The sequence below is a fragment of the Acinonyx jubatus genome, chromosome B2 (assembly GCF_027475565.1).
Source record: "Acinonyx jubatus isolate Ajub_Pintada_27869175 chromosome B2, VMU_Ajub_asm_v1.0, whole genome shotgun sequence".
NCBI classification, from domain to species: domain Eukaryota; kingdom Metazoa; phylum Chordata; class Mammalia; order Carnivora; family Felidae; genus Acinonyx; species Acinonyx jubatus.
In genome coordinates this window covers 72820020-72844667 of record NC_069385.1, presented here as the reverse complement: position 1 = coordinate 72844667, position 24648 = coordinate 72820020, and the positions used below count along the sequence as shown (strand labels likewise).

General features: G+C 36.9%; 1 protein-coding gene across 4 annotated transcripts in view; it reads left to right on the top strand.

The window, feature by feature from the left end:
- The window catches only part of ZNF292 (zinc finger protein 292), a 96406-nt gene that overhangs the window by 32342 nt on the left and 39416 nt on the right, over window positions 1-24648 (top strand). For 2 of the 4 annotated variants that reach the window (XM_053222487.1, XM_027057299.2), the window contains 3 exons: window positions 19226-19380; window positions 19566-19644; window positions 21879-22014. In XM_053222487.1, the coding sequence (XP_053078462.1) occupies window positions 19226-19380; window positions 19566-19644; window positions 21879-22014 (370 nt within the window). Of the gene's footprint in view, window positions 1-19225; window positions 19381-19565; window positions 19645-21878; window positions 22015-24648 lie in introns of those variants that run through there. The other 2 variants (XM_053222488.1, XM_053222490.1) reach the window with 2 other exon arrangements.

Below are 24648 nucleotides of genomic sequence, written 5' to 3'. Positions count from 1 at the left end.
TCCTTGTGTTCAACCCGGAAGCTCCCATAATTGATATTCCTTGAAAATCCTAAAGTGCTCCTGAAATAGCTATGATGTTGGCCATTTGCCAAGGACAGTAGACAAAGAAGTGGGGCAAAAGTATTAGGGCCAGAATGGTATAAGAAGTAAGATGATGAAATAATGTTGGATTTCATTGTAAGTAAGAGACTTTCCTGAATTCTCACTATTGGAAGAAAGTGTGTAAAAGTAGCACCCCCAGAAGAAAATATAGTGATGGAAAGCTCAAAACTCAGATACAGAGGCAGATTTGGGAGCTGGAAGTGATGTAGATGAACATCAGTTCTTTAAGTCAGACTTCTGAAAAGCTTCTTAGTAGTTGGAATTCTCTTAGATTTCTTATGTATGCATTGTCCACCATAATGACATTATTATTTTTCCTTTTCAGCCTTTATTACTTTCGTTTCTTTTTCTAATTGCACTGATTAGCCCTATTCAACCCACTATTGAACAGAAGCAGTGATAGCAGGCATTTTCATTTTGTTTCTGACTTTAAAGGGAAATGCTTTTAACATTTCACTTTCCCTGATTCTAGTCAGAGGCATCTTTTACCCCAAAGTCAACTCAGGATTTTAGTTGATCACAATTTTGTCTTTATACTTGATTAGCCATTTAGATAATTGTTTCTATCCTTGGCCCATTTCAGTTGGATTGCGTATGTGTTTCTTTCGTTCTTTCTTTCTTTCTTTCTTTCTTTCTTTCTTTCTTTCTTTCAACTGATTTGGAAGAGTTATTTCTATATTATGAATATATTAAGCATTTTGGGGGAGTATGGGTTGCAAATATTTCTCCTCAATTTGTGGCTTTTCATTTGATGATTTTTGTGGGATTTTGATCAACACAGGTTTAAATTCTAATGTTGCTGCAGTTGTCATTGTCTTCCTTTATGGTTGTGTGTTTTGTGTCTTGTTTGAGAAGTCCTTCGTTGTCCCTTGAGATATTCCTCTCTCATATTTTCTTCTTATAAAGTTTTAAAGTATTGCTTTTCATATTTTTGTGTTTAGTCCATATGGGATATCATTTTGCTGTATGCTGGGAATAGTTGTAATTTTTTCCCCTGGAAAGCTGGTCGTTTCAGCAGTAGTTAAGGAATATTCTATACTTAAGTCACAGATTTCTAATGGCACTGATTTCTAGTGCTGTTTTAAAGCTTGAATTCTCTTCTATCATCTGTGCCTGTACTAATATTTCATTGTCTTGGTTTCCCTTTGGGATAAGTTTTGCTAGCTGATAGGGCAAATACTGCCACCTGGCTCTTCAAAATTGTTTTTTCCTTTTGTATGAATTTTACAGTCAACTTATCAAGTTATGAAAACTCCATGGGGAATTTCATTGGCATTGGCTTTGATTTTATAGATTAAATTTAGGTCATATTGTGATCTTTAAATTTTGTCTTACTGCTGCAAATGTGGTATTTCCATTTATGCAGGCCTTTTATGTCTTTAAGTGAAGTTTCATAATTTTTTTCTGACAAGATCTTAAAAATGTTTTGTTAAATTTTTTAGTTATTGTGAATGGTATTTTTGAACAATTCTATTCTCTACTTATTGTGAACAGAATTGATTTTTTTTTCTGTTGCTGTGATACACTGCAACTATATGACATTCCCTTCAGCTTCTTTTTTTTTTTAATGTTCTATTTATTTTTTTAGAGTGAAAGCATGAGCAGGTGAGGGGCAGAGAGAGAGAGGGGGGGGACTCTGTTCTGACAGCAGCGAACCCAGTACAGGGCTTGAATTCACGAACCGTGATATCATGACCTGAGCCAAAGTTGGACAATCAAAGTCGGACATTCAACCAACTGAGCCACCCAGGTGCTGCACCCCCTTCAGCTTCGTATGTGTCCATTGTCTAACAATAATGACATTTTTATTTTTCCTCTCCAGACTTTATTACTTTCACTTTTTTTCTAAGCGCACTGATTATTGTAAATACAATATTGAATAGAAGCAGGCATTTTTGTTTTGTTTCTGACTTTAAAGGGAAATATTTTTAACCTTACACCCTTAAGTATGACATTTTCCTGTGGGTTTTACTGAATACCCTCAAGTATGTTAAGGAGATATCCTTTTATTTATTGTTGCAAAGGTTTTGTTTTTTTCTTTACCTTGAATGGGTTGTATTTTTATATGTCCTTTTTTTTTGAGTAAATATTGAGATAATCACATAGTTCTTCATTTAAATTTATTACTATGGTAAATCAGTAAATAGATTTTTCTAATTTTAAACCACCCTCTTATTGCTAGGATGAATCCTACTGAGTCCAACATCATTTTAAAAATACATTGTAGCCATTCTTCTTCCCTTCCCAAATAATTCATTCCTTATCTTTAATCGATTATGTAAGGTGAAGTGGGTATCTGGGGATGGGAGTAGGGGTGCTACATTGACCCAGAGGGAGTGTCAAAGCCCAGATTGGGAGAAGAGGGTATCTGCACAGAGTAGCAGTTCAGTGGGTCTGGAGTCAGAGCCCATTTAAGGTGAGGAATGCTCTGTAGGGAGGTGGTTCACATGGCTGTGTGTGGGGATTTAGAGCCCAAGTGTAGTAAGTAGAGCATCCTTGAAGGGGGAAGGGAGCAGCTTGAGGTGGGGCTTCAGGGGCTTCAGGGTGAGGGGGGCATTTCTGCAGAGGGGCAACCTTGGCATAGGATGTCAGATCCTAAGCAGGAGGAGAAGGGTGAGGAGTGGAATTACTTAGAGAGACAGCCAGTTCCAGCATGCTGAGTCAGAGCCAAAAGGGAGTGAGGAGGGCAGACCCTCCTTTAACCAGGTGATCAAAGTGAGCATCATAATGGGACAGATTGAAATCAGACACCACTTAATAGGATACAATAAGAAGAAATCGCTCACTGTCACTTCTGCCAGGTTCCTGCTGAAATGCATAACATGAATATAATTATGAGAAAATATCAAACCCAAATTAAGGGACATTGTACAAAATAACTGACCCATAATTTTTGATAGTGTAAGGATCCTAAGTGGGTCTTAAGAGACTGAAGGGGCACGATACTAAATACATTGCATGGTTCTGAACTGTATCCTTTTCTATATAAGGGGTCGTTGGGATAATTGGCACACTTGAATGATGTCTGAGGGTTAAATGGCATTAACATATCAGTATTTCCAGATTCTCATGGTCATATTCTGTTATGTCATAGGAAGTCCTTGTTTGTAGGAAATACACACTAAAATATTTAAAGGCAGGGGAGGCATCAGGTTGGCAACTAACTTCCAAATGGTTCAGGAAAGTTTTTTTTCTCTATATTGTATTTCCAACTTTTCTGTAAGTGTGCGATTGTTTCAAAAGTAGGCTTCATGCCCAGCTTGGATCTCAACAAGGGGCTTAAACTTACAACCCTGAGGTCAAGAGTCAGATGGCTTAACTGACTGAGCCACCTAAGGCATCCCATGTTTCAAAGTATTTTTAAATTTTTTAAAGTGTTTATTGCAGGATTTGATTTGGTAATACTTAGGACTTTTAAATCTCTGTTTAATGTTTGTGTATTTTTGAGAGAGAGAGAGAGAGCATGCAAGCAGGGGAGGGGCAGAGAGAGAGGAAGACACAGAATCTGAAGCAGGCTCTAGGCTCTGAGCTGTCAGCACAGAGCCTCATGTGGGGCTCAAACCCACGAAATGTGAGATCATGACCTGAGCTGAAGTCGGATGCCCAACGGACTGAGCCACCCAGACACCCCTAAATTTGTGTTTATAAGTGAGAATGGCCTATGATTTTTCTTTTATCATACTACATATGCCCAGTTTTCAAGTTTATGGTAGCCTCGAACAATGAATTGGGAGAGTTTTCCATCCCTCCCTTTTTTCTTTCCTTTTTTCCAAAAGTTTCTGTAATAAAGAAATCTGTTTTCTAACAGATTGTTTCCTGGATTTTCCTATAAAAATCATGTGGTGATTTTTAAAAATTGGATTTAGTTTCTTCAGTGAGTAAATGACTCTGCTTCTTTTTGAGACAGTTTTAGTAGCTTTTCTAAAATACTTCTATTCAGATTTTTAAGCTATTTCAAATAAGGAATAAAGTTATTTAATGTATTATCTTAAGAGTTAAAAAAAACTGTATTGTTTCTGTAGTGGTGTCCCTTTGTCATTCCTAATTTTGTTTATTTGTGCTTTCTCTTTTTTCTTGATATATTTTGTCAAAAGGTTTATTTTTCAGTCTTTCAAATGACCAGTGTTTGGGTTTGTTGATCCTTTCTCTTGTGTCTTTGTTTCATATATTTCTTCTCTTATTTTTACTTTTTAAATTTTTAGATGCTTATTTATTTATCTATTTTTGAGAGAGGGAGTGAGCAGGAGAGGGGCAAAGCAGGGCGGGGCAGAGATGGGGAAGCCGAGGATCCCAAGCAGGTTCCACGCTGTCAGCCAGGGCTGACTCGGGGCTCAATGTGCAAACTGTAAGATCATGAGCTGAGCCAAAATCAAGAATTGGATGTTTACCTGACTGAGCCACCCAGGCGCCCCTTAATTTTAATTTTTAAAAAATTTTGTACTTCAGGTGTATTCTCTTCTTTGTCTAAGTTGACATAAGTTGACTACCTCATTGTTTTCACAAAATTCTGAATAACCACAAAAATCTTAATGATGTGTAACAGTAAGCATGTATTGCTCACTTCTGGAGGTCAGGAGACAGTTGGCTAGGCAGTCTGCTGGTCTTGGCTGGACTCATGCACAGGTCTGAAGTTGGCTGGGTGTTGACTGACACAGGTTGGCCTCAACTGGAGCAACAGGATGCCATCTACTTCTCATCCTCCTGATCAGGGTGGTCTGGATATATCTTCTCATGTTGATAGTAGAAGCTGAAGACAGAGCAACAGTTTTAAACTTACAGCTGGACTTCCATTACTCCTGCCCCATTCTTTTGGTTAAAACAGGTTGCAAGGGATAGGAAAATATTCTCTATCAGTATGGGAAGTATTCCAAAGTTATATAAAAGAAGGGTCTGGGGGTGTCTGGGTGACTCAGTCAGTTGAGCATCCGACTTTTGGTTTTGGCTCAGGTCATGATCTCGAGGTTCGTGAGTTCGAGCCTTGCACTGGGCTCTGTACTGCCAGCGGAGAGCCTGTTTGGGATTCTCTTTCTCTGCCCCTTCACACTCAGGAAATTTAACATTGACACAATAATACTATCTAATTACAGTATATGTTTAGACTTCTCTGTCCCAATAATATCCTCTGTAAGTTTTTCATTGTATCTTTTCTAATGCAGCCAGTTTTGCTTTATCACAACATATGTATTCCTAGCAATTACCTTGCTGTGGAGAATTGCATAACAAAAATCATGGGGCTTATGGAGAAAATGGGGTTAGAGGCATAACATTCAAAAACTTCATGTCTCTCCATTCCTTCCTCCCTTTCCCTCCCTCCCCCCTACGTCCTGCCCTCCCCCCTCAGAACCTTCTAAAAACAGTAGTACTGTTTTATACACATTTAGTGGTTAAGACATATACACAACTACTAAAATGAATGTGGTACTTGACCCAAGAACTGAAGTTTGCTTGTGGAAGTGGGTATCAGGAGGGATACAGCTTGTGACTTATTGTGAGGTGGTGGAAGGAGAGTTATTTGACATTGGACAGGAAGTATAATACCATGGGGCACCTGGGTGGCTCAGTTGGTTAAACGTCTGCTCTTGATTTTCAGCTCAGGTCATGATCTCACGGTTCATGAGTGTGAGCCCTGCATTGGGCTCTGCACTGGCAGTGTGGGATTTTCTGTCTCTGTCTCTGTCTCCTCCTCCCCTGCTCGTTCTCTCTCTCTCTCTCTCTCTCTGTCTCACACTCAATTTCTCTCTCAAAGTAAGTAAACTTAAAAAAAAAAAAAAAAAAGAGGTGCACCTGGGTGGCTCAGTCGGTTAAGCATCCAACTTCAGCTCAGGTCATGATCTCACAGTTCATGAGTTCGAGCCCCTCATCGGGCTCTGTGCTGACAGCTCAGAGCCTGGAGACTGCTTCCAATTCTGTGTCTCCCTCTCTTTCTGCCCTTCCCCTGTTCGTACTTTGACTCTCTCTCAAAATAAGTAAACATTAGAAAAAAAAATGTGAAAAGGAAAAAAAGAAAGAAAGTGTAATACCATCTGTGTAGGTATGGCTCATAACACACCTGGTGAACTGAGATAGATGGTACATGTTTTTAGTTGTATGTATTTTGCATATTCCTACACAGCTCACTTCAGCTGAGTTCAGTTTTCTGCTTTTACCTGATGTTTCTCACCAAAATCACACATAAGCAAGTGGGAAATTCATGTCTTGCTCAAACTGTGTTAGAACAAATTTGTGGGTTTTTTAAAAGAAAAAACTATAGCAGAAGTTGGAGTATAAACATATACGTCTATAAATTTCCCTTTTAAGATTGTGTTAGTTGCATCCTACAAATTTTGATATGTTGTATTTTTTATGTAGTTCAAGTCTAAATATTATTCTCTGATTTCTGTTATGATTTCTTCCAGCCATGATTTAGAGGTACATTTAAACGTTTCAAGTTTGTAGTTTTCTTTGTAGGGGTATTCTTTGGTTAATAGTTTCTAATTTTATTTCATTGTGTTCAAAGAATAAAATGTATGATATTTTTTCTTGTGACTGTCTAGTTTGTGTTTTATTTGTGTTGGTAAAGAATGTTCATTCTCTAATTGTTCAATTGCTATTTTCTGTAGACTTACCTTATTTTCTTAGCTAAATTTTCTATGTATGTATTAAATTCAATCCAGAGTGTTCCTTAGTTGTATAAATCTCCTCTCAGCTTATTCAGGCACATGAGGTAGTCTATCAGGTTCATCTTCAAGAAATTCCTCCTAGAGCTGTCTGTTGTGTTGCAGTTATTCTTCAGGCCTGTTAACACAGCTTTCTTCTTGGATCTTCATTGCCTCTCTTTGTTAGATACTCCTTTTTCCTAGATATTACTCATACTCCTTTCCTGGTTTATTCTCTCATTTTGGTGAAATTCCCCCTACAGTAGCATCCTGAAAAAAAGTGCTTAGAAGGTAAAATTTTTAGGAACTTGCATGTCTGAGATGACTTTTCTTTTTTTTTTTTTAAGTTTTGAGAGAGAGTATGAATGGGGGAGGGGCAGAGAGATGGGGAGACAGGATCCCAAGCAGGCTCCACACTTGTCAGTGCAGAGCCCCATGTGGGGCCTGAACCAAAATTAAGAGTCAGATGCTTAACCAACTGAGCCACCCAGACACCCTGACTTTTCTGTCTTAATACTTTTGATGGCTGGATGGAAATAATTTCCCCTCAGTTTTTTTTTTTTTAATTATTAAAAGTTATTTTATTTTACAGAGAGAAAGCAGGAGTGGGGGAGAGAGACAGAGGAGGGGAGAAAGAGAGAATCTTGAGCAGGCTCTATCCTTGCTCAGCAAGAAGCCGGACGTGGGACTCGATCCCACAACTCTGGGATCACGACCTGAGCCAAAAATCAAAGAGTCAGGCTCTTAACCTACTGAGCCACCCAGACACCCTTCCCCTCTGTTTTTTTTTTTTTTTTTAATTTTTTTTACGTGTATTCATTTTTGAGAGACAGAGCACGAGCAGGGGGAGGGGCAGAGAGAGAGGGAGACACAGAATCCGAAGCAGGCTCCAGGCTCCCAGCTGTCAGCACAGAGCCCACTGCAGGGCTCGAACTCACAAACCACGAGACCATGACCTGAGCCGAAGTTGGATGCTTAACCGACTGAGCCACCCAGGCGCCCCCCTTCCCCTCTGTTTTTAATGCAGTGCTTTATTTTCCTTTGGTTCCAGTGCTGCTGTTGAGAAGTCTGCTGTTTCCCCCTCCTGAAGCTTATTTTGATCCTCTATTTGTCTTTGAGCTCTGAAATTTTATGAAAAAGTACCTTGGTATAGGACTACATTTACGAATTGTGATGGGCACTTACTGGGTCTTTTCATTAAAATTCACGTCCTTAGGTTAGGAAATTTACTTTCTTCTCCCTACGTTTCTCTGTTTTGACTTTCTGGAATACCTATTTTTAATTACGGGACCTGGAGCACTGTCCTCCACATTTTCTTATCCCTTTTACTTGTTGGGGAAATTTCCTCAAGGTATCTTCCAGTTCTTTGAGAATTTCATTTCTGCTATTATTATTTTTTAAATGTTTATTTACTTTGAGAGAGTAGAGAGTGCAAGGGGAGAGGGGCAGAGAAAAAGAGAGAGAGAGGAAATGAATCCCAAGCAGGCTCTGTGCTGTCAGCATGGCTTGAGCTCACAAACCATGGGATCTTGACCCGAGCTGAAATCAAGAGTTGGTCACTTAACTGACTGAGTCACCCAGGCGCTCCTGGATACTAACTCTTCATTGGATAGGTCATTTACAGATATCTTCTCCCATTCCTAAGGCTGCCTTTTAGTTGATTGTTCCTTTGCTGTGCCTTTTATTCTGATGAAGTCCCAGTAGTTCATGTTAACTTTTTTCCCTTGTCACCAGAACACGTCAAGCAAGAAGTTGCTATGGCTGAAGTCAAAGAGGTTTCTGTATGTGTTCTTCTCTAGGATTTCGATGGTTTCCTGTCTCACATTTAGGTCTTTTATCATTTTGAGTTTATTTTTTTTATATGGTATAAGAAAGTGGTCCAGTTTAATTCTTCGTTGTCCAGTTTTCCCAACACCATTTCTGGAAGAGACTTTCTTTGTTCCATTGGATATTCTTTCGTGCTTTGTTGATTAGTTGACCATATAGTGTGGGTCCTTTTCTGGGTTTTCTGTTCTGTTCCATTGATCTGTGTGTCTGTTTTTGTGCCAATACCATACTGTCTTAATGACTACAGCTTTGTAATATAGCTTGAAGTCCAGAATCATGATGCCTCCGGCTTTGCTTTTTTTTTTTTTTTTTTTTTTTTTTTTAAATACTTTGGCTGTTCGGAGTCTTTTGTGGTTCCATACAAATTTTAAGATTGTTCTAGCTCTGTGAAAAATGCTATTTGTATTTTGATAAAGATTGCATTAAATGTGTAGATTGCTTTGGATGGGATGCTGTTGCTGCATCATTACTGTTTTTGGTGTAATGATAATTTTTTGGATTGTCTTCTCTCATAGTCTCTGCTTACTCCAAGTTTCTTTTTTGTTTTTTGGGCTTTTTGTTTTGTTTTGTTTTACTGTTTGTTTTGATCTCTCGCTATTAGATGCTTTCCTTAAATGTCTAGTGGTCCTTCACTGTCCATATTTAAAGGTAGACTACTTAAAAACTGATTCAGAGTTTCAAGCCTGTGAGTAGGGTGTGTTGTGGTCTTTACCGTAAGGAGCTTATTTCTTTTCCTGGGAAAGGCTTGGCAGAATCCTTGGGTCTTTTCTCTTGAGTTCCCAGAAAAGGACTCCACTAAGGCCTCTGGAGGCTCTGGCTACGAGTTGTGGAAAAGGGCTTGAAAAGGGGACCTTTTTATATAGTCATTGTGTAAAGTTGACTTTGATGCCTTGTTATGAAAGTAAGATATCTCCCCTCAATTGTGCACTGACACCTTCAAACAAACAAACAAACAAACATACGCTTATCTACAGAATAAGCTACTGCTGGCAATAGAGAGGAACAGTTCCTAGCTTGGGTCACCCAGCTGTGGAGAGGGACTAGGAGATCAGAGAGGCTTAGCCCCTTAAATAGACTTTCAACCAATCCTCTTCCTAGACCCATCCTCACTCCCATTTCCAGAGGCACCTAATGCTCCCAATTCCTGAGCCCTTTGGTGATCCTGCAGTTAGTGTCTTTATGTAAAGGCTCCTTAGCAGTCACTTTTCTTAAGAGTGCCACTCTTCCATATGCTTTTCAGTGTTTAAAATTTTGTTTCTTTCCTCCATTTCTATTTTCTTAGTTTTTGTGGGTTTATGCTACTTTAAAACAATTACTGAAATTTGGAGAGAGCATGGTGCAAAAATGTATGTATCCGGGCCAACAATTTTTCACACAAATTTTAATAACTTTGAAATTGAAAAAGTATTACACAGCAAATGCTCAGGGGATCCAAAAGGTCAAAACTATAAGATGTTATTTGTCTTCACTCACTTGTATACAGTGGAGTCTTCCAGAGGTTACGTGCTGTGTGATATTGCAACAGATTAAATGCAGAAATAGATAGGAGAATCCTGGTTTTTTCTAAGTCAAACAATGAAGAAGTTTGAAAAATGTAAAATAATGACATTCTTTTACTAATTTTTTGAAAAGCTTTTTTTCACTACAAATGCCTTATTTGTAGTAATGTGCAATAGGTTTATTATTTTTTAAAATCCACTCAAATGTATAGTTTAAAAATCTAAGTTTTTATTCCTAATATGGTTAAGTATCAATGGTTGTAACTCACATAAAAAACAATCTTTGGTATCCTCAGTAATTCTTAAGAGTAAAGAGTCATGAGATCAAAACTTTTGAGAGCTTCTATTCTAGACAGTCCTAGATATAAATTGGAGCTGAATATGACAGTATAAACATATCCAACACTCCATTAGTCTTAGCTCTACATAAGACATTTAATCCTTTTAATCTTCATAAGGAATTTAATCCTTATGTTCATTAAATTTAACACTCCTATGGTTTTATTCAAAATTTTTTTTGTTTTCTCTCCTGATAATCCTTAGAGGAACAAAAAGAAGCTGCTGGAAATGTATAATGTCTGTCTACCTAGTGTATATATGTTCCAGTCTCTGCTGATTTAGCACCTGAGAAATCAGTTTAAGGGCCAGAATTTTAAAGTGTGCATTTTTATTCTCAGGGGGTGAAAATTGGCTCTTCCAGAGGAAAAGAAAAAAGAAAAAACCAAAAAACAACAACAAAACAAAACCCTTAGCTATAACAATAGTTTGTGGCTCATACAGTACGTCTGGGTATTAACATTTCATTGGAGATGGGGGATGGTTAGTGGGAAAAAAAAGGTTCCTTAGGGAGAGGATGATGGGGGAGTGGCGGGGAGGGGGGCGGACAGGTCGTAAAACACTGCATTAGAGATCCTGTTGCAGCATTATCTTTAACCTTTCTTTTACTTGTATTTCTTTCTCCTCTCTAGGCTTGTTCCACAAATACCTCGTAGGGTCAAATAGGTCCCTTAAAGAGGGAGGCAGCTAGGTGAGGCTCAGAGCAACCAGAGAGTCCATGCCAGAGGACCTTGACTCATAACTCTGCTCCAGCCAGTTGTTGTGATGGTAGTATATGGGGCTAAGGTTGCCAACACTTTTTAATTTTTTTAGAAAGAAAAGCCAGAAATCAAATTTTATTAAGACTATTATTATTATTATTATTAGTTTTTAAATGTATTTATTTTGAGAGAGAGAGAGAGAAGGTCAGAGAAAGAATCCCAAAAAGGCTCCTCACTGTCAGTGCAAGCCCAATGCGGGGCTTGAACTTACAAAGTGTGAGATCATGACCTGAGCTGAAATCAAGAGTTGGACGCTTAACTGACTGAGCCACGCAGGTGCCCCAAGCTTATTTTTAAGGATTAGAAACTCAAATAATCTAAAAATAATACAGTAGTCTAAACCTCTGTGAACCACCAGTTTCCAACCCCCCCACCCCCCCCAACACAGTAAGTGTATCTTTTCCACTATGATAGAATGCGTCTCCAAAAGATGACTCCTCTCCAGCATTCTGAACTCAGAGTAGTCTTGTTCCTACTTGAATAATTGTGATCTGTCCTCTTGTCCCAGGAGGCTAATCTGTCCTGTTTTGGTTAACTCTAATTGTTTGATGGCTCTGCCTCAGAGGAAGTAGAAATATATCTCCTTCAAACTTTAACCTAATGGTCCTGGTTTGTTAACCTAATGGTCCTGGTTTGTTCTGTGAGATCACACAGAAGAAAACTACTCTTATGTGACAAGTCTTCAAATTTGTGAATTTGGCTGTGAATCAAAAATTTCTTCAGAAATATAGAACTTAGTAGAACTCAGGCTCCAAAGCCAAAGTGTTGGAATCTCTTCTTTGCCTCTTAACTAGCTCTGTAGTCTTGGGACTTGTTACTTTAATCTTTTTGTGCCCCAGTTTGTTCATTTTTAATATAAGTATATTACTGTAATTTATCTAATTGGTGATAGGTATTACATGTAAAGCTCTCAGAATAGCACCTAGTCTTTAGTAAATATTCAGTAAATGTTATTTATTATCCAGATTAAGCAGTATTAGTTCCATCAGTCATTCTTCATATAACATGGTTTTAAATTTTCCTGCCATACTTTTAGTTTACTCGTTAATGGAAACTGGTGCCTTACAGAAAAACTTTGTTTCTTTCCCTATCTTTTATCTTCTGTATTATCCACCCCTTCCCACTCCTCCCAAAACTAGATCATAGTGACTTTTTTTTGAGGGAGAGAGAGGATCTTTAAAAAAAAAAAAAAAAGTTCATTTATTTTGAGAGGGAGAGAGTGAGAGCGTGAGTGTGCACATGAACAGGGGAGGGCCAGACAGAAAGGGAGACAGAATCCCAAGCAGGCTCCGCGCTGTCAGCATAGAGCACAGCAGGCTCCACACGACTAGCTCAGAGCCTGTCGCAGGGCTCGAACTCACAGACCTTGAGATCATGACCTGAACTAAAATCAAGAGTCAGATGCTCAACCAACTGAGCCACCCAGGTGCCCCTCACTTATTCCTGAGGGCATGTGGACAGAAAAAACCAGTAGTGAAACAACCAAAGTGTGAGACTGGCCCCTCCCTTACTTTCCTAATAGAACCCTGATTTTATTCATAGTTTCCTTCCTCCACATGGCTTTGTGTGAGAGTCAAGCCCTATCTCCAGCGTTAGAGAGTGAGTTCTGATTGGTTTAAAACTCAACCATAGGGTTCCATTGTGGCTGGGGGATTTTCTACATGGGTGTGTGATGCCATTGTGGCCATTGAGACCTGAGGAGAAGTCTGATGGGAATTGGGTTTGGGTTTTTTTGGGAACGGTTTCCTTGTTCCTAAATGAGATATACATGAAGAGATGATCTCATCTTTCTGGTAACTGCTGAGTCTGGATAAGAAACCTGTTTCACTCTCTTAAGGACTGGAGATTGAGGGTGGGTACCACCTGAGGATGGTAGAGTGAAGGCATATGTGCGTTCTTGAAGGCATTGCGTTTTATTTTTATTGTTTGTTTGTATTTTATTTTTCTTTCAAGTTTTTATTTAAATTCCAGTTAGCATACAGTGTCATATTAATCTCAGGTGTAGGCTTTAGTGATTCATTACTTACATGTGACACTCCGTGCTTGTCATACATAGTCTTGAAGACATTGTTGAGCTACTATGCTGACCAGTCCAGGAACTTCCTCTTAATTTCTTGTTATGTGAGAAGCCTTTCTTAGTGTATGCTGCTTTGAGTTGAATTTCCTTACTTCCAACTAAAATAAGCTTAATTCGGGGTGCCTGGGTGGCTCAGTCAGTTAAGCGTCTGACTTTGGCTCAGGTCATGATCTCATGGTCCATGAATTTGAGCCCCGCATCAGGCTCAGTGCTAACAGCTCAGAGCCTGGAGCCTGCTTCAGATTCTGTTTCCCTCTCTCTCCGCCCCTCCCCCACTCATGTTCTGTCTCTGTCTCAAAAATAAAATAAACATTAAAAAATGAAATAAAATAAGCTTAATTGATAAAGAAGTTACTTAATCCTAGTATGGCTGGCAAATTGGATAAGTAGCATTTCCTCTCATTGTTATGAGGCATAATTGAAGCAATACGGGTAAAAGGTACTTGTAATTATAAAGTAACACCACAGATTTATAGTTCTCTTAACATTACCACAAACCATATTTGTTTGTAGCGGACAGAATGTTTCACAGAGAGTAAGGGTGCCTGGCTTTGCTAATTACCAGTTCTATTCATAGTGTGCAGGTCACTGGACCCTTTAATTACTACTCTGTAAAACAGAATTAAATGATCTTTAAAGTCTTTTCTGATTCTCTGAAAAGAATATGAGTCTGATCAGTCTGAGATTCCCACCTAAAAGCCCTTGTATAAAGTAGATATAAATAAGTAACTCTTTTTTAATTGAAGAAATATAATTTAATAACCAGTTATGTTGGGGATTTTTTCAGTTTCACAGTGGTTCTGCTGATCTTAGTGTCCTGAGAAACAAGGGAACCTCTACTATTAATATACTTCTATGAATACCAATGCTCAAAGCCTTATACACATAGATATTTGCTTTTTTTTTTACATATTTGCTTTTTAACCAACTTTTTAACTTATGCTCTTATATGTAATCGTTATGAGCAAGCATGTCATCACTTTTTTCATAACATCTCTCAGTATGTTGTCATCTTTCTACCCTCTCCCTACTTAAGTTTTTCCCACACTATTAAATAAATAGCCACCTAAATGGTCTCCTTTTCACCAGAGTCTGCTTCCTCTCCCTCTTTTCTCATCTGTAAAATGAGGTTAAAAAAAAAAAAAAGATGGTTTTTAAGGTACTTTCTGGATCTAACATTCTGTAATTTGTCAGTTATATTTCTCATCCATTCAGTCAGACTCTGTTAAACCCAAAAGAACTCATCTTTGGTTACATATTAGAATTAAGCTTAAAAACTTCTTTCATCTGAGGACAGGAGAACAGAATTCATATACCCTTTGCAGAGCTAGACATATTCAGAACTTTAGGTCTTGGGGAAAATATAGATACAAGCATACCTCAAAGATATTGGAGGTTCAATTCCAGACCACTACAATAAAGCAAATATCAGTAAAGTGAGTTCAATAAATTTTTTGGTTTTGGGGAGACTGGGTGGCTCAGTTAGTTAAGCGTCTGACTTCGGCTTAGGTCATGATCCCACGGTTTGTGGGTTTGAGCCCCGCGTCAGGTTCTGTGCTGACAGCTCAGAGCCTGGAGCCTGCTTCGGATTCTGTCTCTCCTTCTCTCTGCCCCTGTTCTGCTAATGCTCTGTGTCTTTCTGTCTCTCAGAAATAAATGTTAAAAAAAATTTTTTTTAAATAATTTCTTTGGTTTCCCAGTGCTTATAAAATTATACTATACTGCAGTCTATTTAGTGTGCAGTAGTATTCGGTCTAAAAAATATGTACTTAGTTTAAAAAATTGCTAGAACATGCTAACCATCATCTGAGCTTTTAGCGAGTCATAATCTTTTTGCAAGTGGAGAGTTTTGCTTTGGTGGTAGCTGCTGACTGATCAGAATAATAGTTGCTAAAGTTTGGGGTGACAGTGACATTTTCTTAAAATAAGAATGTTTATTTATTTTGAGAGAGAGAGCAAGTATACGTACGTGCAGGTGGGGTAGGAACGAGGGGGTGGGGGTGGAGAATCCCAAGCAGGCTCTGTGCTGCCAGCATGGAGCCTGACTCAATGGGGCTCCATCTCACAGACTATGAGATCATGACCTGAGCCTAAATCAGGAGTTGGACACTTAACCAACTGAGCCATCCAGGTGCCCCGAAACTCCTTTTAATGTTGATATTTTGATATCTTTTCATGAATCACAAATGTCCTTAATGGCATCTTGAATGGTTAATCCTTTCCAGAATGTTTTCAATTTATGTTGCTCAGATCCATCAGAAGAATCACTATTTAGGGCAGTTAGTTCTAGCCTTATGAAATGTATTTCTTAAATAATTAAAAGTTGAAGTAACTCTTTGATTCATGGGCTGCAGAACAGATGTTGTGTTAGGTATGAAAACAACATGAATCGTGTACATCTCTGACATAGCTCTTGGGTGACCAGGTGCATTGTCAGTGAGTGATAAGATTTTGAAAGGAATCTTTTTCTCAACAGTGGGCTTAAAATATTCAGTAAACCATGTTGTAAACAGATATGTTATCCCTTAAGCTTTGTTCCATTTGTAGAGCTCAAGCAGTGTAGTTTTAGCATAATTCTTAAGGGCCCTAGAATCTTCAGCATGGGCTTCAGCTTAGTCACCAGCTGTATTAGGCCCTGACAAGAGAGTTGGCCTATCCCTTGAAGCTTTGAAACCAGGCATTGACTTCTCCCTTCTAGCTAAGAAAGTCTTACATGGCATCTTCTTGAAATAGAAGGCTGTTTTGTCTACACTGAAAATCTGTTGTTTACTGTGGCCACTTTCATTAATGATCTTAACTAGATCTTCTGGATAACTTGCTGTAGCTTCTCTCAGCACTTGTTGCTTCACTTTACACTTTTATGTTACAGAGATGGCTTCTTTTCTTTAAACCTTTTCTTGAACCAACCTCTGCTGGCTTCAAACATTTCTTCTGCAGTTTATCCACCTCTCTGTCATGGATTGAGGAGAGTTAGGGTCTTTGGTTTAGGGAATGTTGTGGCTGGTGACCTTCTATTCAGACCACTAAAACTTTCTGCATTATCAGTAATAAGACTGTTTCACTTTATTAGCATCCATGTATTCATGGAAGTAGCACTTTTCATTTCCTTCAAGAACTTTAACTTTGCATTCATAATTTGGCTGTTTGGCACAGGAGGCCTAGCTTTAAGCTTGTCTTGGCTGTCGACATGCCTTCCTCATTAAGCTTAGTCATTTCTAGCTTTTGATGTAAAGAGAGAGACATGTGACTCTTCTTTCTCTTGAATACTTAGACGCCACAGCGGGGTTAATTGCCCTAATTTCAATATTGTTATGTTTCTGAGAATAGGGAGGCCCAAGGAGAAGGAGAGAGATGGTTGGTGGAGCAGTCAGAACACATGCAGCGTTTATAGATTAAGTTCACTGTCCTATGAATACAGTTTGTGGTGCCCTAACAATTCCAGTAGTGACATCAAAGATCACTGAGCACCGTAACAAACAAAATAATAATGAGGAAAAATTTTGAAGTATTGCAAGAATTACCAAAATGTGACAAAGACACAAAGTAAGTAAATACTGTTGGAAAAATTGTGCTGATAGACTTGCTCAATGCAAAGTTGCCAAAACCTTCAATTTGTAAAAAAAAACAAACAAAAAAAACCCCCAAAAAACAATACCTTTGAACCATAATAAAGTGAAGTGCGGTAAAATGAGGTATGCCTGGATACATATATATATGTAGAAATATATCACCTTCTTTAGGGTTTTTTTGGGGGAGGTTAGGAGATAATTTTAAAAAGGAAGCTTACAATTTCAGAACTATTGGGAAATTGGTATGATATATTTTCTCTTCTAGCAAAAGCTATTATTATTATGGAAATTGATTCATTATTGCAAGAGGCCTAAGTGTTCAATCTAATCTATGTTAGATTAGGAACATTTGCCAGGCATGAAATTCCCTAGACATCCAAACATATTTTTCCAGAAAAAGGAAAATGATACTTAATAACTTTTTGTAGAAAAACAAGTGCTAGCTGAAGTAAGAATTGTATGCATTGTTGGTGTTACTTCTGAAATTCTTGAACATGTGAGTAAGGTCATCCTCTGTCACATCATCATAAAATGTCCAAGGAAAACATTAAAACCAACCTTGCCAACATTTGCATGTGTGAAACACAGAATATTATACTCCATTTCATTCCTAGAAATAGACAGATAATCACAGAAGAACCTCTAAATGCACATCTTTCCATTCAGTTGGTAGCTTTTGTTTAGATTTTTAAAAGTTTTGTTGCAGGAATTTTTTTTTTTTTTTTTTTTTTTTACTGCTAACGTGAAATACATGGTTTTTCCCAATACTATTTCTCTAACTCTCCAAAACCAAATAGGTGTTCTACAATTAAAGCCTGACACTAACTACCTGAACTTAGCATCAGATTCCATAGGTTAAAGGATTCAGTCCCTCAAGATTGTCCTCACTTCCGATATCAGTGGCCAAGTGAGTGCTTGGGTCTCCAGGTTACCTGCACTTCTGTCCAACTTGGAGAGGGTCAGGGTCTGTGGATATATGTATGACTGCTCATAAAGTGAGTTGTTGCTGCATTGCTCTTAAATTTACCAGATTACCCTTTCTAGTCCTTCCTTCCTTCCTTATCCTCTCTGATCACTTAACTACTATTAGAGGTAGTAGAGAAGACAAGGCAGTGTTTTGAGTGTTTAATGGTAGAATGTAATTTCTTCCTTCCTCCTTCCTAACTTCCTTCCTACCTTCTTACCTATCTACATATTGTTTTTACTTTTTTTTTTTTTTTTTTTAACATTTATTCATCTTTGAGAGGCAGAGAGAGACAGAGCATGAGCAGGGAAGGGGCAGAGAGAGGGAGACACAGAATTGGAAGCAGGCTCCAGGCTCCGAGCTGTCAGCACAGAGCCCACCGTGGGGCTTGACCTCATGAACTGCGAGATCATCACCTTGAACGAAGTCAGATGCTCAACCAACTGAGCCACCCAGGCGCCCCTACATATTTTTTTAAAAACTGCTTCTGTAGGCCAAAAAGTATAAGCCCTCATGGAGTTTTCATTCAAGATACCCTCTTTTCTAGGAAAGGACACTGAATTTACACATGTGATGAGACGAGTCTTAAATCTTGAAGTGTGAAGAGGACCAATTATGGCAGTTTTCTATATTATAAAAACAATTAGAGTCCTTTATTTAGCATACTTATAGAACCTTTTAGATAATACTTTTTAGTAACCCACGATTTTAATAGTTGTAGAATCTTAAATGTGGGTGTCTGCTTAAATGCTGCTGCCAGTTTATTCCATCTCTTCTTTCTATAGAATAAACAGGGTTTTTTCCTTTTATTAATTCTGATATGGTGCATTTGAAATATTTACTTCATTAAGGGATGAGGAGTAGTTTCTATTTAAAAAAAATAAGCACTTTATTATACAAGTTATTTGACTTTATATTTGTTGAAGTTCTTTAGATGATTTTTTTAAAATGCTAAAACTTGTCATAAAAAATAGCAATATGTTGTACCGTTATTTTTTGTTAACTGAAAAGTTAATTTCTTCTGACCATATATACAATTTATTTATTTTAGGTGTTCAATTTTATGCTCCCTATATGAAAAATAGAAGTGTAAATATTTGAAATTCTTTACTACATGCCTCCTGGTCAAGCTGGTCTAGGTATCTTGTTTTTAAAACAACTTTTAAATCTTAGAAGTTTGGGGGTGAAAGGTGACATTATGACTAAGGAAGTCATCCTTCATGAAATGATGCTGTTGTTGGATGAATTAACACTAATCTTTTCTCCTCTAGAGAGCTGCTAGAAATAAGACTATGGCTTTATTACTTTTAATAATTTAATTGGTATAAGCTACTTTTTGTTTTCATAGATAAAGCATGTTATTTTTCAGAATTTCTCAGGGAGGAGAGAAAAACTGATTAGCCAGTATGTATTTTGATTTACGTTGAATATTTTTTATTATTCCTTCCAAAACAGACACTCCTTGAATATGCAGAGAAATGGAAAACTTCAGAAGATCCTTTACCTTTATTGGAGGTATACACAGTGGCTATCCAAAGTTATGTTAAAGCCCGACCTTATCTTACCTCTGAATGTGAAAATGTAGCATTGGTTCTGGAACGCTTGGCATTGTGAGTAGACCTTTGAGTAAATAAAAAATCAGATACAGCTCTTTTGTTTTAATTCTGTATTTCAGTCTTTTATGATAGTTTAAATAGAATAGTTTTGGGGTACCTACTGATACTAGAATTATTTGTTTTATTTTACTTTGAATCTTAATAATTATTTCTATCGTTACCAATTTTTTGTTTTTTAGAAGCTGTGTTGAACTTTTATTGTGCCTACCTGTCGAGTTATCAGATAAACAGTGGGAACAGTTTCAGACACTGGTGCAGGTGAGAATATCTACCTATTAGATTTCATATAGGCATATCTTATGTCTGTTTTCTTTATATAAATTTTTTGGTTACACTTTAAAACATCTAACTAATAACAAGCATTAATTGCAGCTCTCGTTAACACTAATGTCATGCATATAGTAGATGTTCAATAAATGTGTGCTAAATGAATATATACATTTAGATAGATTGGTTGAATATTGCACTGTTCTTTAAGATCAGTTTAGGACTTTGCCAGACCAGTAAGGGAAAACAAAAGAAAATGCCCTAATTTGTATTTAGAAACAGTTTAATTGCTGAACATCTGCAATATTTTTGTAAGAATTTAATATATCATATAATCCTTTGTGGGGGTAGGTATATTTTTCCCATTTTAAAGGTGAGGAAACTGAGGCTCATACTTTAAAATATTTATTTGCCCAAATTTGTACAGTTCATTTTACAGAGTAGTCATTTGAATCAAGGTTCTTTATTCCAGAGCTCATGCTTTTCTCCTATAACTGAAAACACATGGTTTGTCTTTTTTATTTAGTGCTATTATTCTGCCTTACGTAGTACTACACAATTTAGTACTTAGTTGTCTTGGAATATTTTCAAGAATGTTAAATTTTGTTTCAAGCACTAGATTGTGCTGGATATACTATAGCTTCAAGTACGTTTTGGTTAATTGATTAATTAAAAAGAATGTTTCTGCTAGCTAGTTTCACAAAGTATACTTGTCTCTTTCTCTAACCAGAGTTCTTAAAATATGTTTTGGCTTGATGTTTTTCTGTAGGAGATACATTAAAGAGAATTTTATTATTTCACATGCTTCAAATTTTAGAAGCATGTGAAATAAACTATATTTAGGTAGAGAAATCAGCTCTCCTATTTCAATATTAACCATTAAAATCTTCATCAGTTGCAAAATTCTTGAAGGTAGGATTCATATCTTAATATTATAGGATTTCACATAGTATTTTACACATAATACTTAATTGTTTGTGGCAATGAAGGTGTCTTGTCTTGTTTGTCACGTTGCAAATAACTTTTTGATCATGTAGTTTCTACTTCAGCATATCAGTACCTCATGTCTTAGGTTATTTCCCCAGCAAGTATTTATTTTTAGGTAAATAATTATTGTAGAACTTTTCATTGTTTGGCACTCTATCCCTGAATTAAGTTGTTTATATGCAAATATAATACTGAATTTCTCATTATTTTGTTTGTTGACATAAGATAAACTTTTAAACTTTCCTTTTTGAAACAGAAGCACTAGTTGATATTTTCCATATGGGTTAATGAGAAGGAAATAACTCTTTAAATCCTTATATGGTAGCTTTCAGCAATTACTTAAAGAAAATTTCTTCAAGCCCTGGAACTTGTTGCAGTGGGAAGATTCTATGGTTCTGAGGAATAGACTTTTTGTATAAACATAGTATGTAGCTTTAAGAGTTTCCATAACACTTTGCTCTTATTTCAGAGCTTCCTTGGGGTTATTTTATACCTGCTTAACAGCATTTGTTTCATTTAGCCTGTGCTTCCCCTTTCTTTACCCCAGTAGAGGATAAGCCCCATAAATGCAAGACCAGTTGCTCTCTTCCCTAGTCCTTTGCCTATAGACATTCCCAATAAACAGTTTCTGAATTGGGTAAAAACTATTGGTCCTTTTGTGTTTCGAAGAATACGCTAAATGCATGAACACTTGGAAACAACTAGTAAGCAAGTTTTAGTGTCGTAGCTTTAAATAGAATATTGCCAAGGCTATGTAATAAATAAATGAAAAATCATGCATTTAGTTGTTTTCAAAAGTCCCTTTTATTGGGATATGTGTATGTTGTCACTTAGGCCTTGATGCAGATCTGTCACTTATTAATGGTAGTTTTTTGGGAAAAGTTTTGTTTTTGTTTTTTTTTTTACTAACACAGGATATAAAATGTGTAAGGTCTTTTATGCTATGGATATTCTGATAGCTTCCTTGAGAAATAACTTTGCTCTTGGTTTAGATTTTGGAGGAAAAATAAGTTTGACTTATTTCTAGAAATACATTGTATTTATTAAAATTTATAATTGATACAATTCTTGAGATTCATCTTGAAAAAATCAGAAGTAAAGGAATTCAGCACTTTGTAATGTAATGTGAAAATTTTAAGATGAAAGTCTTTTCAAAAGTTAGTATTATATTTAGAGCCTGATAAGCTTGCTTTTAAAAATCTGTTGTAATTCTTTGGATGTTTATTTAATATTTATAGGTAGCTCATGAAAAGCTGATGGAGAATGGCAGCTGTGAATTGCATTTTTTAGCTACTCTAGCTCAAGAGACTGGGGTGTGGAAAAACCCGGTACTGTGCACTATTCTTTCCCAGGAACCATTGGATAAGGATAAAGGTAAATTTTCTAGAGAGAGAGAAAATAAAAATCACTAGACTAGAAAAAAAATGAGTACTTAAAAAATTGTTTTGCTAAGTATAATTCATCTCAAGATTTCCCAGAGAAGGACCATTTAATTAAATTTTACCTGAGGTGCTTCAGGCCCTTCACCTTTGTTTCATTTGGGGGAAGATGTATTTATAGGATATTACACAATCTTAGAGTAACAGAAAAACTAAAAATTTTCCCAGCATCTTTTCAGTAGAGGAATTCACTCTGCAACATCCTGACAGGTGGCAGTCTAGCTTATATTTGATAACTTACTTGACAGATGGAGAAGCAGAAGTAGGGTAGTTAAATGATTTTCCTCAAAACAGAGACAGAAATTCATGCTAGAACTCTCAAGTCTTTGCCTTTAAGGTTAGTACTCTTTCTCAGCTTGTTGCTCCATCTTATTTTATTCTGTTTTGTTGTTATTGGATGAGCTTGGGCAGTAAAGATTCCAGTTAAACTGGCAGATATCCTGTTGAAGTAGGTGGCTAAATCACTAATAATATGTATAACACTTAATGTTCAAAAGAGTTCAAAAATTATATACACCACGAAGAAGACCACAGTTACAGTCTTTGGTACTTTTCTTGAAATTGTTTAGGAAAATACCCAGATTTCATCCAGACCTTTCCCAGGGTATTTAACTGAAGAAGTAAATAAACTACTTCTGTTGTTTATTGCTGCTTTGCTTGTTGATTGATGGCGAACCCTAGGTATTTTGCTATGTAATAGCAAATTGTGAAGGCCCTGAGAAAGTGTTGTTAGGGCCATTGCTTGTGAATTCTTCTGGTATTTTGATATTTACCAAACAGTCTTCCCAGCCAGTCTCCAAACTTCTCTTCAAGCTGGTTTTTTTCTACCTGGCTCCCCTCTTAACCATTTCTCCATGCTTTTCTGATAGTTCTAGCAATGTTATCTGTTTCTTAATTTTCATAAGCCAGATGATTTTTAGTACCGCCTTCCATCATGGATACCTACAGATTAGCCACAGTGTTCTCAAGACCTTGGAGAAATGGGGAGTGGCCTCTCATTACTTAAATTAATAATAACATTTAAAAGTTGAGAATCTTAGATTTTTTTGCCTTTGGCATATTAGTTTTATCCTAGTATACTAACACCACTGTGATTTTGTTCTTATAATCAAATTATACTTTCTGATCTATCCAGCTTTTGGAAATATTGGATGTAATATATTAATAATAATATCAAATTGCATTGTATAGTTCCTAACGGTTTGAAATGTGCTTTTAGAAGTACTGGTTTCATTTAACCCTCACAATGATCCTGTGAAAAAGGCAGGAGCTTTATTGTCCCTATTTTACAGATGAGAAATGGAGGCTCAGGAAGATTGGTTGTCTTTTCTATATCACATTGCCAGTGATGTGAGGCAGAGCCAGAAATTGAAGTCAGGACTTCTCTCCTTTTTATATCATGCCTGTTGGCACCTAGCCTAAAACCTGTAAATAAAATTGCACCTAGTTTAAATTAAAGAATTAACTCCTCTTCTCTGTTGTTAGTTTCTGAATAGCATTTTTGCCAAACTTACACATTACACTAAACAGGAAAATGGAATCTTTACCTTAGCAGAGATTTAAGATTTATTTTAAAAGAGCATGTGCTCAGTTTCCTTACTTGCTTAAACGTGCTTAACATTGTTTCTATTAACAAAGTCTCTGCCCATTTCTGTGCTGCTGTATTTCTTGTTCTTTGCCTGACATAGCTACTAGAGTAATTTGTGGACTATTTAGCCAAGAGGAGTTTCTTACAGTACAGTGGGTTATAGGTAGCCAGACTTTAATACAACTCAGATGTGAAATGACAGAGATTTTGCATCCATAGTCTTCACTTGGTCCTCTTTTACTTAGAATGTCTCTTTGATGGGAGTTATTTTATGGCTAATCACACACATAAACTAGAAGTTTATGTTTATTACCTGCTTTGGAAAACTTGAAGGAATTAACATTTTACACAAAAATACGAATTGATTTAGATTTTCAAACTTGATGGTTGAAAAGGATGGGGAGCTTTTAGTTTTACCTCTCTAGCCCCTTAGTTTAACTTAATCTAGCCTACAGCAAGTGTGAAGTGAAGAGCTAGAGCTGAGAGAATGAGTACACCTCAGTAGGCTGTGCTCATTAGTTTATAGTAAAGCCTCTAGAGTTTTCATGCATTTGAACAGTAATCTACTTAATTCTGAATTTTTTTTTTTTAATTGACTTAAGTTTGGACCCACTACAACCCAGCTAAACCAAGAAATGCTCTTTGATTTGGGGGATTGAGCGTGGGTGGAACTCAAAATTTTAAATGCTGGTTTCACTTTAAGGTTTTAGCATCCTAGAATAAAGTAACTGTAATAACTAAATCAACATATTCAGGTAGATGGCCTTTGACTATCACAGGAACTTGAAGCTTACATGTTACTTGAGTCTTTCTTTGGTCATAATCTCAAGATTGGAAAGACTGAATGTTTTTGTTTTTTTTTTTTTAAAGCCCACTTTTAACTCCCGTTTAAAACATCACTGATAATAAATTGGCCTTTGCTTGAACACTTCTAGAGAATGGTTTGCTAGGTAGTTCAGTCCATTCTTAACCTATGATTAG